Source organism: Ahaetulla prasina, chromosome 5 (genome assembly GCF_028640845.1).
Source record: "Ahaetulla prasina isolate Xishuangbanna chromosome 5, ASM2864084v1, whole genome shotgun sequence".
Taxonomy (NCBI): Eukaryota; Metazoa; Chordata; class Lepidosauria; order Squamata; family Colubridae; genus Ahaetulla; species Ahaetulla prasina.
In genome coordinates this window covers 15,629,525-15,645,231 of record NC_080543.1, presented here as the reverse complement: position 1 = coordinate 15,645,231, position 15,707 = coordinate 15,629,525, and the positions used below count along the sequence as shown (strand labels likewise).

Here is a 15,707-nt window from a genome sequence, read left to right as displayed (position 1 = left end):
CCCGGGTAGAGCATGCGCAGAAGAAACTACGGTGACCCGCAAGCGGACAAAGCAGAAAACCCGCGATTCCAAAGGAGCGCACCGGCGGGGGCCCCCTAGCGGTCAGTAGGAAAAGGCTCGGAGATGCTGGGAGTTCTGCGGCCGCGGGGGGGGGGGTCCCTGTTGCTGGGCGATAAGGGATAACATACGAGTATTTTATACATTGATTCTACCCCCACCCCAATCTAGTCAGAGCTGAAGAAGCTTCTTGGGTGAGAAGCAAAACGTCTTCAAAGGAAAGAAACAAGAAAATCCAATTGCCTCCTTGGCTGACTCTGTGGTTGAGTCTTGGCTGACTCTGTGGTCTCTTCTCAAAATCCCAAAATCTTCAACCAAAAACTGTCTGCTATTGACCTCACCCCATTCCTAAGAGGACTATAAGGGGCGTGCATAAGAGCACAAAAGTGCCTACCGTTCCTGTCCTAATGTTTTTTTTATTTTTTTTATTTTTGTCACAACAGTATAAACAAACAATTGTCATAGATAAAACAACATATCTTGAAGAAAATATATATATATAAGTAAAAAATATGCATCAACTATATCAATTTGATATAATGAAGGGAACAATAGTATACATATATATATATAAATTTCCTTTCATTATATCAAATTAATATAGTTATTGCATACTTTTGCTCATATATATGCTTGTATGATATGTAGTTATTTTATGTTGATGCTTGTGTATGCTGTTGTGACAAAATAAATAAAAAACAAACAAACCTACCTTTGGGACAACCATGACCTGGATGACTTAGAATCTGAGAATGACTGAAAAGTGGACAGCTACTTTTCTGAAATGGTATAGGGTCTCCTGCTTGAGCAGGGGGTTGGACTAGATGATCTCCAGGATCCCTTTCAGTTCTATTCTGATTAATATAGATGACTAGACTCTTGAGTTTTCTTGAACAAGGGGGAGGGATCTTGGCCATCATTGTTTTGTCTCTCTGCTTCAAGGGTGTAGCAGAGAGCAAGAGGGCCAATTTAGGCAATTAGCCCCGTGGCCCATTGAGGGCTATGCTAACTAAAGGTTTCCTTTCTCTGATGTAATGCAGTGACAAGAGGACAGAAATTGTAGTTCAGCAATCTTGGGATAGGCAAGGAATTCCCATTCAGACTGTAGCTGAAATCTAAATGCCAAGGAAAGAAAGAAGGGGAACCAATGATCTAAAATGTAAATATTTTAAGTAAAAATTGAGCTCCTGTTTTGTTTTGCAAATCAGCTAGAATGTGCTACATATTCAATCTGAAGAAAAAAAAATCAATTTTTGCCATATTTTATTTTTAAGTGCCAAAAAAAAAAAATACATGCAGGTTGTGATTAGACATTAGTTGACCTCAGTGAGAAAGCAAATTTAGTCATCTCTTGATTTTCTGCTTCTTAATTAACATCAGCCGGGTTCGACTTTAATCCCGACCCACCATATGCGTCTCCTTTGGTCTGTCGATCCGAAAGAGGAATTCAGCACGGACAAAATACCCCAGATATTCTACAGTCTCTGGCGTTGTGTCCATGTGGTAGTGGCCTCCTTCACCGTGGTGGCTGAAACAGTGGGTGTGCTCCACACGCAGATCAAAACCCTGGGAGGAAAAAAACCAAAAACCCATAAATTCCTGCCTGTGGGGCTGGCCCTAAGCAGCAGACATTTCCTTCAGTTCAGGTACATTGCATGCAATGTGTTATTTGGCTACATAGGTAGTCCTCATTTAGCAACAGTCTCATTTAGCTACTCTTCAGTTAGGGAAAGTGATTTAAAAAGTAACCGTTGCACAAGTTTCACAGGTCTGTAAAGCAAAAGAAAGTTGCAGTAAGATCATAAGTTCGGTCATGGGTTCCCAATGGCTGCTTAGTTGCCACTCGCAATAGTGGTAGCTAAATGAGGATACTTTGTGTATTTTGGGTGAGATGAGTCATGACAAAGCTGCACCAGTAGCTTTATACACTCAAGATGGGGGAACATTTATAATGTAATATGCCATCCTCCTCCTCCTTTTGTTGTGCCTGAGCCCCCCAAGCCAGGCCTCCTGCCAGAAAGTGACTTGGAAAGTGAGGGGGAAGGGCCGTCAGGACTTACCTTGGGAGCACCGGCTTCCCTGGCTCAGCTCCAGGAGCCAGAAACAGGCCAGGTGGAGGAGATAACGAGGCCTCCATCCCCTGACTCTTACCCCCCCACAGGCCACGCCTCCAGACCCAGCTGATAGCAATCAGGCTTGGTTGGACCCTAGGTTTCGTAGGCAGGAGAGGAGGGAACAACAGAAGCAGGGGTGGGGCAGGCCTAGGAAGTGCTGAGTCATGAAGCCACACCCCATAGGATATAAAGGCAGTGAGCACTGCTGTGTCTCTTCGTAGCAAATCAACTGATTAACTAAGAGCTGGAGTTTGACTCACCAGCGTTGAGGGAGATATCAGAGAACTTGGCAGACATTCGCTATTCTGCTGCCAGAACTGATAGTGCCGGCTAATTAAGCCATTACTCAGATGGAGGCGAAGCGGGGACAGAACATCTTTTGTCACAATAACAATCCTGTGACATGGGTTGAACTGAGAGAAAGATTGGGCTAAGCTTTCATGCCTAATGTGGAACTCGAATTCACAGTCTCCTGGTTTCTAGGCCAGCATCTTAACCACTACACCAAACTGGCTCTCGCTGGATATTTTCCCAATTCTTTGGTGCATGTTATGGCACTTGGAGGAAGAGCAGTAGATGATTGTTTAAAATAATGACAACTTTGCATCCAGTAAGTTGGGATCTTACTTGAGCAAAAGCAATAGAATTTACTTACTGGATCTTGAGAAACAATCACAGGCTGGCAAATGAGCGGAGCTGTCATTTCAAAAAACTTCAGCCAATTGTTCACTTTCTCATCGGTTTCCAAAGGGCAGGCAGAAAATTCAGAAGGCTGCAATTGAAAAAAACAAATGAACAAGTGGCTTGTACTTGAATAAAGAAAAGCACAGGAACTCTTAAGTCATCAGAGTCCGTTTCTCTCCTTTCCAGATAGGGACATGACACAAATTTTGCTTTGACACAATTCTGCGCCTCTGGTAGTAAGTATCTCAATGTCTTTTGAAACGTAAACCAGAAAATTCTCCATCTGGCACAATCAATTACAATTACAACTCTCCATCAAAATTGGGCCAAGAGTTACAGTAACTCAATGAGAGCTTAATTGGCTGTTTTGAATTTGTTAGTCTGGCTTCTCCCCAATATTTCCGTGCCTGAAATCTTGGAAAAGTCCTGCCAATCCAGAGCTGTGTTTATGTATCAAGGGAGCCAGCAGTGTCTGAAGACATTTTCCATGGTCATGTGGCCAGAATGGCTATGTGGCAAAGGCTAACAGAATACTGTTACCTACCTACTGAAGTAACATCTATTTACTGTATTTTTCAGAGTATAAGATGCACCTTAGTTTTTGGGGAGGAAAATAAGAAAAAAGCTGATTTGCAGGTGGGATGGCCTCCCAGAATACCCACAATTAGCTGTTCCCAGAGGTGAATTTTAGCAACAGGTTCCTTGGTTGTGAGCTCTGTGCCTTGCTTTTTTTCCCCGCTTTTTTTTCTGCCTCTGAAACTCCGTTTTAGAAAAAACTTTTCTGCCTCTGAAAGCCTCCAAAACAGAACTTCAGAAAAAAAGCCTCTGAAGCTGTGTTTGGGGGCTTCTTTTCTAAAGCTTCTTTCAGCCTCTGAAACCTCCGTTTGAGAAGCTGGGTGGGGCTACATTCGGAGTATAAGACGCACCCAGATTTTCACCCTCTTTTTTGGGGGGAAAAGGTGCGTCTTATACTCCAAAAAATACAGTATCTATTTACATTTGCATGCCTTTGAAGTGCTAGGTGAGCAGGAGCTGGGGAAAGTAACGGCAATTCACCCTGTTGCACAGAGTTCGGGTCTCAAACCTGGGCTGTCAGATCTCCAGCTGAAAAGTTCAGCATCTTTAATTGCTGAGCCATTGCACATCTACTTGATAGGTAAAGGTAAAAGGTTCCCCTTGCACACACGTGCTAGTCGTTCCCAACTCAAGGGGGCGGTGCTCGTCTCCATGTCAAAGCCGAAGAGCCAGCGCTGTCCGAAGACATCTCCGTGGTCATGTGGCCGGCATGACTAAACGCCAAACCTGCACGGAACACTGCTACCTTCCCACCATAGGTGTTCCCTATTTTTTTACTTTTTCTACTAAAAAATCTACTGCATTTTTTACATACTTTCGAACCGCTAGGTTGGCAGAAGCTGGGGCAAGTAACAGGAGCTCACCCCGTTACGCGGCACTAGGGATTCGAACCACTGAACTGCCAACCTTTCAATCGACAAGCTCGGCATCTTAGCCACTGAGCTGCCGCATCCCTATCTACTTGATAGCACACTATAAAAAAGCAAGTTTGCAAATGTTTATGGAAAGACTTTACTGTTTTAATGTTTACAGACTTTACTCTTTTTTTTTCTCGTTGCGTAACTCATGCTTCCAAAGAAAAATGGAAAATCATCTTCTTGTAGCTGACTTACCATAATATGAAGTTTTGCATTTCCTTTCTGGATAATGAAGGTACCTCCCATTCCCACTGTTTTGTCACCATAATGCTTATCTAAGGCTTTCCGTATGCAGGATATGAAATTCTGCTCACCGGTTCTTTTCTTTGCTTTCACTTCAATGACCTTAAAGGAAGGAAACAGGTTAATATTGTCATGTGAAGCAGAGAAAATGCTGTGCAGTAATTTGCAGTTGAAATAAAAATGAAATGACTAAGCTTCATGTAATGCATTGTGAGTTACACACTTATAAGATTTCGTTATGACTTGGAGCTCCCTTTTTAACACATTTTGGGTTTGTAATCTCCACCTGACAATTCTAATGGTCAAAATCATTATTCCCACATTAAAAGCACAAGGCCAAGAGTTCATAGACTGAATGATTCCTCTCAGGAAATTTGTGTCTTCAGAGAAAGTTGATCTGGGAGATTTAGTTTTTTATATTTCCCTTTTAATCTAGTTGTAAGTAATAAAACGTTTGTGAATTCTTAACATCCAATATGCTCCCTATTGTCAGTCCTTATTTTTAGTGTATTATTTTTAATGGCATCTTTTTATGACTGAAAAAAGCATTTAGATGTTATATAGTCTGATGGCATTCTTAGAAGATATAAAGGACAAGGCCTAGAATCTAAAGAATCTTGGTTGCCATGATGTAAAAAAGATGTTGAGACTCTAGAAAGAGTGCAGGGAAGAACAACAAAGATGATGAGGGGACTGGAGGCTAAAACATATGAAGAACAGTTGCAGGAACTGCGTATGCCTAGGTTAATGAAAAGAAGGACTAGGGGAGACATGAGAGCAGTGTTCCAATATCTCAGGGGTTGCCACAAAGAAGAGGGAGTCAAACTATTCTCCAAAGCACCTGAAGGCAGGACAAGAAGCAATGGGTGGAAACTAATCAAGGAGAGAAGCAACTTAGAACTAAAGAGAAATTTCCTGACAGTTAGAACAATTAATCAGTGGTACAACTTGCTTCCAGAAGTTATGAATGTTCCAACACTGGAAGTTTTTAAGACCAGATTGGACAACCATTTGTCTAAAATGGCATAGCGTTTTCTGCCTAAACTGGGGGTTGGACTAGAAGACCTCCAAGGTCCCCTCCAACTCTGTTTTCTTATTCTATTCTGTAAACTTGTTTGGAACTGTGCATGTTACTTTAAAAAAAAAAAGATACAGCAGACAAAATCTTAAGAGGCTAGAAAGACAGGAATCACCTTTCTTAGATTGTTCCTGGGCTTGTGGAGTTGCAACCTATTCTCTTACTGTTAGCCAATTCGTGAATTGTTTTAATCCAAGCATTCACAAGGGCCAAATACATTGTCTTTTTTAATTAGAGAAACATAGGTCAATTAAATGGGCAAAACTCTAGTCAAATCTAAAACGCCATTGGTAGTGTTATACTGCAAGGGAATAGAGCAGGGGAGAAATGTTCCTGTATTGAACCAGATTGTGTGATCCAGTAGAGATTGTGGCTGGTAGTTCGGCGATCCAGTAGCGATGGCGGAGTGACGCTCTGCCCGCCCACCCAGGTTTCATTACTTTCTGGTTTTAACCAGGAACTAATGTTTTTTATCTTCTGCGCATGCGGTCTGCGTGCACATGTGACATGCGCATGGCGCCTGCACTTCCAAACCAGTAAGGAAGGTAAGTAGATTTCACTCCTGGATCAGAGTCTTCTGCACCCAATAAAGAAAGTCAATAGGATGCTAAAAGAAGAAACTCCCTTATAAGATTTGTGGATTTGCAAGCTATAGGGAAATGTTAAACAATGTCCACAGTGTTGTTCTGTGTAAAATATTGAATATAGCTGTGGAACATAGTTATACGTGCCTACATATACATACTTATATCTTTATTGTAAGCAGGAAGTCCTCATTTAACAACCAATTGCCTAGCAACCAAGTTTCAACAGTCACACAATTGTATTTTGAGTGCTTGGCAAGCAGCCTGCATTTATAGCTGTCTATAGCAGGGGTCTCCAACTTGGCAACTTTAAGACTTGCTGGCTGAGGAACTGTGGGAGTTGAAGTCCACAAGTCTTAAAGTTGCCATGGTTGGAGACCCCTGGTCTATAGCATCTCAGAGTCATGGCTGTGATTTACATTTTTTTTCTGGAAACTGGCATTTACTTCTGGTTTTTGGCCTTAACAACCTCTGCAAAAAAAAAAAAAGGTTTTGTAAAGCCAGGTTGGTGATTTGATAACCCAGCTAACAATCGGCAGAATTTACGACCGTAATCCTGGGCTCAATTATTGCTGTAAATTGAGGACTAGCTTTAAATATATGTATTTACACCAGAAGTTCCATTGGTAATATGTGTGGCTGTATACATTTGTCAATAAAATGAAGCAAAAGAAAATGAAGCAAAGCATGTTCTCATGTAGAGGTTTGTTTGTTTGTTTGGGCTCGTTAGCTTTTTAAATTTTCTTTTAAATCAGTTTGGGGGTTTTTTGGTAGATGACTGGATGTTTGGTCTGTAAAAAGCCATTTTAATAAATCTGACTGAGCCACATACCTTACCAGGAAGGCCTTCACTTGCATATAGGTTAGCCAGCAGCCCAAATTCACAATCATTATGTAGGGAGCTGTATTTTTGGAGCAGACATGTGCCATCCTCAGGGTTGATCTTGGCTAGGTAACTTCCATTGAGTGCTGCCTTTCCATCCTTTTCAGCTTTAACAATTGGAATAAACTAGATAGAAACAGATAAAACATCTTCCAATAGATCAGCACGGTCTACCACCATTTCACAATGATTAAAACAAGCAGCACGTTTTGTATATAGCTTATTCCGTTGCAGAAAGTCAGCTACGTGATTTGAAAATCATGGTTTGTAACCATACAGTATGAACCAATGATGGTTTATTCAGTAAATCCTTTCACACATACTCTGGCTCAGAATGAGGTGGGGTTAAGGCCTCATCTTAAACATAAAGAAATTCCAGAAAAAACCCACGAACAACAGAGGTGTTGGAAGTCTATTAAAATAGAGTAGATTTCAGCAAAATCTGAACCCGATTAAGTGAGGGCTCCCCAATTGTTCAGATTACAGTACCGGTCTGCAGCCTGGGCCATGAAAATGGCGAGAAAGCACATGAAGCTTCATTTGCGCATGTGCGGGATCTAGGTTGCACACATAAAACCATCCCCTCCTTTCCGCTGCTGGTCTGTGGAGCCATAAAAGTTGGAGACGACTGGATGATGTAAACCAAATTTTAAAAGGAATTTTATAGCCTAATGGTGCAATCCTTGCAAGAAAATCTGAGATCAGCTACACTGGCTAGGGAATACTGGGAGTTGTAGTCAACAAGTCTTCAGGTTGCTGAGGTTGGACAGTTAATACTCCAAAGTATAAGGTAAAGGTAAAGGTTCCTCTTGCACATACCGTGTTTTCCCAAAAATAAGACCCTGTCTTATATTTTTTTGAACCCTGAAATAAGCACTTAGCCTTATTGCCGTGTGCTCAAAAGCCCGATTGGGCTTATTATCAGGGGATGTCTTATTTTGGGGAAAACAGGGTATATGCTAGTCGTTCCCAACTCTAGGGGGTGGTGCTCATCTCTGTTTCAAAGCCGAAGAGCCGGCGCTGTCCGAAGACGTCTCCGTGGTCATGTGGCCGGCATGACTAAATGCCAAAGGCACACAGAACACTGTTACCTTCTCACCAAAAGTGGTCCCTATTTTTCTATTTGCATTTTTTACATGCTTTCGAACTGCTAGGTTGGCAGAAGCTGGGACAAGTAGCGGGAGCTCACCCCCTTAGGTGGCACTAGGTAGTCGAACCGCTGAACTACCAACCTCTAGATCGACAAGCTCAGCATGTTAGCCACTGAGCCACCGCGTCCCATATACATATGTACATATATTCCATATACACTGAAGCTAATATTTTCTTATCCATTGTCTTACCTCAGCATTGCTTCCAACTACCTTGGAGGAAACAGCTCCAGCACCAAGAAAAAATGCTCCGGGTAACTGTATATTTTTCGCTATTGTGTTCAGGTCATAAACCTAAATGAGAAAAGAATGGTTACATTTGCTCATCCGCATGTTGTCCAGAGGGCAGTGCTTCTTAAAGAGTGTTTCTAGGACTCCTCGGCCTTCCCTGAGACCCACTCTCAGGAGTCTTTAAATTTAAAGTTTAAAAATTTTAAATTGCCATCCTATGTTGAAAAAGAATGCAATATTAAAATCTCATCCAACGATCATGAGAAGTGGCAGTGAATGCATCAATTTTAATTTTTAATATGGTAAATATAAATATAACCCATACAAACAAAAGCTTTTTTTGAGCCCTCCATAATTTTTAAAAGCGGGAAGAGAGTCGTGATTTTTGTTTTTTGCCAAAAACCAATATTTACTTCTGGTTTCCAGCAAAAGAAAAACAACAACACCATATTAAAAAAAATAATGGGTTTGCTTAATAACCGCAGTGTTCAGTTTATGACCACCAAAAAAAGGCTGTAAAATCAGTCAAGTTTACATGGTGACTCACTTTATAAACATGATTTACGGCTGAAATTGCAAACTCAGTTATGGTTGTAAACTGAGGATTACAAGATTAAGAGCTATGGTGGCATAGTGGTTAGAATGCAGTACTAGTAACAGGCTACTTCTGCTGTCTGCCGGCTGCCAGCAGTTCGATCCTGACGGGCTCAAGGTTGACTCAGCCTTCTGAGGTCAGTAAAATGAGGACCCAGATTGTTGGGGGCAATATGCTGACTCTGTAAACCGCTTAGAGAGGGGCTGGAAAGCACTGTGAAGCGATATATAAGTCTAAGTGCTATTGCTATTACCTGTAGTGTGAATTCAAATAATGCGACCATTTTGTGGGATTCATTAAGTAGTACTGCATTTTTAAATTGCAGAATTAGGATCTGAACCAAATCTCTTTGAAAGGATTAAAAAAAAGTAACCAATTAGCACATGTGCAAAATGTGAGAATGGACTAATCTGACTTTACAAGGATCACTGTGATATTAGCAAAAAAGATTTGATTCCACTCTAACCTCCCAAAAATGGGAATTATTGTTTCTGATCAAAATGGGAGGTTAGTGGAAGAGAGACTACGTTTTGCATATAGTTGCAAGTATATTACATCTTATTTACCTTGTCTTTCTGCACGAGCGGTAAAAGATATGGAACACCTCCCACATCTGCAATTCTAGGTTTGCCACAAATACCTGTAAAAAGAAAAAAAAATGAGCAAATTCATTTTTTTTCCAGATTTTTTTTTTACTAACCCAAAACAATATAAAAGCAGTCATGGTTTAGCGGACTCCAATTGAATAGAATAGAATAGAATAGAACAGAATAGAATAGAATTTTTTATTGGCCAAGTGTGATTGGACACACAAGGAATATGTCTTGGTGCATATGCTCTCAGTGTACATAAAAGAAAAGATACCTTTGTCAAGGTACAACACTTAATGATAGTCATAGGGTACAAACAAGCAATCAGGAAACAATACCAATACAAAATCGTATGGATACAAGCAACAAAGTTACAGTCATACAGTCATAAGTGGAAGGAGATGGGTGATGGGAATGATGAGATTAATAGTAGTGCAGATTTAGTAACTAGTTTGACAGTGTTGACGGAATTATTTATTTAGCAGAGTAATGGCGTTTGGGAAAAAACTGTTCTTGTGTCTAGTTGTTCTGGTATGCAGTGCTCTGTAGCATCGTTTTGAGGGTAGGAGTTGAAACAGTTTATTGTCCAGGATGCAAGGGGTCAGTAAATATTTTCACAGCCTTCTTTTTGACTCATGCGATATAAACCCAATTATTAAACCCAATTATTGTCAGTTATATTATGAACCAGGCAATGGTGGCTTGTGTAACCAATCATAGCTAAAGCAAACCATCACTTAGCTGAGCATCCTTCCCACCTATACAAGATCACGGGGAGGCATGGCCAGCAACCCTATGATGTAATGGCAAAGGAGAGGCTACTCTTTGAAATTTGAAGTCCTCCAAAAGTAGTAAAAAAAGAGATTTGTTTAAAAGGAGCATTCAGCATTTTAAAGTATGCGACAAGGGCTTTTAGCCTGCATAACCCAATCTTGAAAAGGCTCAAGCAAATCTACTCCATTCTTTAAAGAAAATCTATTCTGCCAAAAATAATCCTGGCAATTTTGTCCCTGTGCCACCCGGTGGCCCACACGTTACCAAGATATTGCCAATATTTTGTCACAGGTTATATCATGTGTTACCTTTAGCAGGAAAGCAAAAGGGTTCTTGAGTCAAATCAGGACAATCCACCACGGATACCTGGACATCTGCAAAATTTTCTTGAAGTCCATTCTGTAGAACTGGAAAGGAAATAGATCATTGCAAAGAAAACTGAAGAAGGGAATATGACCACGCTGAAGTCAAGGTGAAGCCCTTCAGTTGGGTATTAATACTTCTTGGGATTTTTTTGGTACTGTTTTGGTACTGTTTTGGTACTGTTTTCTTAAGATTGGTACTGTTTTGGTACTGTTTTCTTAAGACTGTTTTCTTAAGATTGAAACTCATTGTGTATGTTTGCCCTAGCCACACTCTAAAACAGCGGTCACCAACTGGTGGTCCATGAGAAAATTTTGATGGCCCACAGAAAAATTATTTGTATTTTTTTATATTGCACTAAATCAGGGGTCCTCAAACTACGCCCCCTGGGCCAGATATGTGCAATGAATATTTGTGTTGCTGCAGAGAGTCTCCCCCTTCGGGATTTTTTTTGTGCAGGTCAGCGGGGGCAGAAATTCTGACTTGGGATCTGATTCAGCCTCCTAGTGTGGGGCTTTGGGTGAAGGCTGGAGGGAAGCACTGCTGGAGAGCCTTGTTCCAGTGGGACTGCATCATGGCCTGGAACTGGCTGACCATCTCAGCCCACTGAGCCTCTAGGCACCGGTACCTTGCACTCCCGCAGGTCTTCCCTCTGCTTGGAAAACTATGCTCGTAGTCCTCAGTGAGGTGCTTCTGCTGAGCCTCCTTCTCACTCGGATCCAATCTGAACTGAGCCAGCTGTTTTGCCAATTCTTTCTCATGGTGGCTGCTTAGCTCCAACAACTGCTTCCTGTTGGGGCCCTAAGGAGCCTGGGCCGGCAGGTGAGGAGTGGCTGGGAGGGGAGGGGGTGAGTAGCGCCAGTGAGGCGCCCCTTGATGTGAATGACATTGAGTTGGTCACATGACCACCTAGCCACACCCACCCAGTCAGTCATTAGGCAGATCATATTAGCAGTCCATGGGATTTAAAATTATGAATTTAGTGGTCCCTGAGGTCCGAAAGGTTGGAGACCCCTGCTCTAAAACAAAGGCAAAGCCAGGACAACAAATTGATATTAATTGAATGAATTATCGCCAATTCAAATTAACTGCATGTAAAGTAAGGCACTGCATTTGTAAAACAAACGGATTGCCCTCCTGCATGAACTTAAATAGAAAGTCCTCACTTACTGACTGCCTCGTTCAGTTATAACAATGCTGAAAAAATAACTTTACGACTACTGCTCATATTTACAACATGTGATCACCATTACAGTCAAATATGTGTTGTCCTGTGCCTGACTTGTTTTTCATTTTTCCCTCCTTGCAAAGCAGAGATTGGAGAGGAAAGGATTGCAAGAGCGTAAGCACACAATGGGAAATATACATTGAAAGCAAGGCACTAGTAACTGCAAGTGTACTATGCAAATAGCTTGGCATATTTCCCATTGTGTGGCTGCTTACTCTCTTGTAATCCCTTCCACTGCAATCTTTCTGCTCTGTGGTGGAGGCTGCTGCCCTAAACTCCTCCGGGCCAGACCCAGTGAATGCCCTTTGGTAGATGAGACTCGGTCGCACTTGCTCCATGCATCCCGGGGCTATGTCTTTGTCTAGCATCTGGATCATGGATCACCAGCAGAAGACAGAGAAGATCAGCTGGTGATAGGACACCAGCAGGGGTAGGTGATGGCAGCAGAGTGCAGAGGGCCAAAAAGATAGAAATGAGGGTGGCGTGTGGCATATAGCAATAGCACAAAGATTTATATACTACTCCATAGTGCCTTAGGGCCCTCTCTGAGCAGTTTACAAACGCTAGCATATTGCCCCCTCATTTTACCAACCTACGAAGGATGGAAAGCTGAGTCAACCTTGAGCCGGTCAGGATCGAACTCCAGGCTGTGGATAGAGTTAACCTGCAATACTGCATTCTAACCACTGCTCCACCACAACTCCTCCAGTGCTATGGTTGTAAATTAACAGATTAACAGAGTTGGAAGGGACCATATAGGTCATCTAGTCCAGGGGTCTCCAACCTTGGTCCCTTTAAGACCTGTGGACTTCAACTACCAGAGTTCCTCAGCCAGCTGGCTGAGGGACTCTGGGAATTGAAGTCCACAAGTCTTAAAGGGAAGACCAATTGAAGTCCACAAGTCTTAAATTGAAGTCCACAAGTCCACCAATTGAAGTCCACAAGTCCACCAATTGAAGTCCACAAGTCCACCAATTGAAGTCCACAAGTCCACCAATTGAAGTCCACAAGTCTTAAAGGGACCAAGGTTGGAGACCCTGATCTAGTCCAACCCTCTGCCATTTCGGACAAATAGCAATCCAATCTCTTCTTGAAAGTCTCAAGTGATGAAGTGCGGGCTAGTTGCTAAACACTCAAATTTTGATTATGTCACTGCAACCACCATAACTTGGCTGGCCAATGCTAGCCATCATTCACTCAGCACCAGTTGCTGAACAAATGGGTAAGCGAAGACTATCTTTAACTATATTTTACTGAAATAACTACGGACAGATTCTCTGTGTTGATAGGAATGTTCTTGAAACTATTACCTTTCCCAGGGATTAAGGAGTGCTTCTGCCCTTGTTTCTATAATGGCGTCCAGCTGTTTCCTTCAAGGACATCTCTACATGTTCATAATTTGGGGGAAGAAAGCTTGCCTCCCTTTCAAACAAATATACCCCACTGCACTATATGGGGCCCTATATCCTGCTTTTCTAACAGCTGCTTCTACCGGTTCTTCTCTCACAGCTTTTCTAACACAAAAGAACCATGCTTGCTTACCATCAGCTACCTCCTCCAGAGTAGGTATGTGAAAAGCAAATTTTTCCACCCTAGCCATGTTTTATTCCAGGCAGTCAACTAAGCAGGTCGGCTCCTAAGAGATCAAAGTACATGGAGAATTAAGTTACAGGTCTGTTAATGAACATACTGGTTTTGCAATTCAACCCAAGCTTTTAACAGTACAGATGTGGACCGAATTGTGCTCTGCTGTACGTTTCACTATTTCAGTCTTTTCTTCCATTGTTAATGTCAGTGGCCACATTTGCTCTTTTTGATTATTTAGATGATTCAACAAGCAATATTGTTGATGAATCAGCACCCATAGTATCTCAACTACTTTTGGACAGGAAAAAAAATGTTGTTTTAGGCACACAGTGTAAGTCATTGTAAAGGAATAAACTTAACTGAATATTTTTCTACAGTTAATATAAGTAAATCTGTTCTTTCTTTAAGCCTGGATTCCTAGAAGGTGGTTTGTTTGGACATAGTTAAGCCTTTAGTATTTTGTAAACTGTGGTTTATGGTTTAATGCAGGGGTCTGCAAACTTGGCTCTTTTAAGACTTGTGGACTTCAACTCCCAGAGTTCCTCGGCCAGCTTTGTCTTAAAAGAGCCAAGTTTGCAGATCCCTGGTTTAATGCAATGTGTGAACCATGCAATAGTTTACTCAATAAACCAGAGTTAGCCATTCACACATAGTATGTATCATTTAGAAACAAAGTTCTCAACTGTTGATTGTGTATAGATATTAGATTTGAAAAGTTTATTTGCTGGTTGCTTCATATCAAACTTTAACAACAACAAAAGGAAATTAGGATTAATTTTCTTCACCAACTGACACTATTTGGAATTAAACTCCAACTAACTACTGCCTAGGAACCAGATGGAGGATTTGAAATGTATTAAGTTCTATAGGAAAAAGGTCAAGGGAATTTATTTTGCAAGAAGAAATTATATATAATAGCAGGTGAAACCACTAATCATGCAAATTGTTCTTTATCAGGCCTACATTTTTCCCAAGGTTTTGAGAACAGCTTGTTTAAAACATAAGCTCATTTCTCTTAGTATGAATTTATCAATTCCTCTTAAAGTTCAGTGATAAACCTCTATAACATTAAAAAGTATTATTGATCTTGCTAATTTTTTTTTCTAACAACCACATAACATTTACACTCTCTTGCTTCCTAGAAACTCTCCTGTGTATTATTTATAACCAATACAAATCACCATCTCAGTGTTTTATAGTTTTCAGTTAATATTTTTATTAGGAACATCTTGTATCAAGCCCTTTGACATTTCATTAAAGCAAAAATTCCTAGATGAGTAATAAAAATGCAACCTATTCAGAAGTGTGGTTTCAACCGTTGTTTTAAGAGCAGTGATTTTTCAAACTTTTTAAGATGTGCGGACTTCAACTCCCAGAAATCCCGAGTTTTGGAAAACACGCCTCTAAAAAACACCCATTTTCTGGATTTCACGCACCCTGGAGCCCAAAAATACTGCAACTACCCAGGCTGAGACTGCACAAGCCTACAAATAAACCTTTAGCTTAGCGTGTGAATCCCACCACCCTATTTGCCACAGAGTTTTCTCCAAAGTGAAAAAAAAGCAGCCTCAAAAGTTCTGCAAATTTCCCTGGAGCCCGATACAAGCTTTATTGCTCTTCTACAGAAGCTCCATTAGCTACAATAGGGATTACTCCCGGGTAAACGCACCTTGTACTGAAGCTGGTGGCGTTCCGCGTTTCCCCGCACCCCAATTTCCAAATGTGTTAAATGCCACCAGGTACAGCCCACAACCGAGGATTGAGCTGGGACTCCCACTTACGGAAGGTATTAAATCGGAACCTTAATTCCTGCTTTTAAACCAGCACTCCTCCCCATGCAAATGGTGCAAAACGCGCCCGCGGTTGCATCGGCTTTACTTACAGCAGTAGAAGGAAGACACGCGCGCCCAGGGCTTTATCCTCCACCCGGAGCAACTTTCTCAAGGGTTGCAGAGTCTCGCAAGCCACGCCCAGGGCTCCTTTTGACCGCTTTCAAAAGGGCGCGGCCGGCCTCAACCCATCCCTTCTTCCCGTTCTGCTGACGTCCATTTA

General features: G+C 41.6%; 1 protein-coding gene across 3 annotated transcripts; it reads right to left on the bottom strand.

Annotated features, from left to right (window-relative positions):
* Positions 1–1,303: 1,303 nt before the first annotated feature.
* C5H11orf54 (chromosome 5 C11orf54 homolog) lies at positions 1,304–15,668 on the bottom strand. Of its 3 annotated transcripts, none has more exons than XM_058185869.1 (9): positions 15,538–15,668; positions 13,611–13,704; positions 10,786–10,884; positions 9,680–9,753; positions 8,480–8,581; positions 7,086–7,262; positions 4,544–4,693; positions 2,827–2,943; positions 1,304–1,623 (listed from the first exon to the last, which is right to left on the bottom strand). In XM_058185869.1, exons 2-9 carry the CDS (start codon positions 13,666–13,668, stop codon positions 1,450–1,452), a joined length of 951 nt encoding a protein of 316 aa, XP_058041852.1. In that variant the 5' UTR covers positions 13,669–13,704; positions 15,538–15,668; the 3' UTR covers positions 1,304–1,449. The 3 variants fall into 3 exon arrangements, with proteins under 3 accessions (XP_058041852.1, XP_058041854.1, XP_058041853.1); XM_058185871.1 differs by lacking the exon at positions 15,538–15,668 and adding an exon at positions 15,437–15,511; XM_058185870.1 differs by lacking the exon at positions 15,538–15,668 and adding an exon at positions 15,325–15,440.
* Between the last annotated feature and the right edge of the window lie 39 nt (positions 15,669–15,707).

What these genes read in the sequence shown, in the direction of transcription:
- C5H11orf54 (XM_058185869.1), bottom strand. Translation starts at nt 13,668, where the DNA reads ATGGCTAGGGTGGAAAAATTTGCTTTTCACATACCTACTCTGGAGGAG. An exon ending in CTTTTGCTTTCCTGCTAAAG is followed by an intron (nt 9,754 to 10,785) that starts GTAACACATGAT and finishes TTCTTTTTACAG; the next exon opens with GTATTTGTGGCAAACCTAGA. An exon ending in ATGCAAAACTTCATATTATG is followed by an intron (nt 2,944 to 4,543) that starts GTAAGTCAGCTA and finishes TTTCAATTGCAG; the next exon opens with CCTTCTGAATTTTCTGCCTG.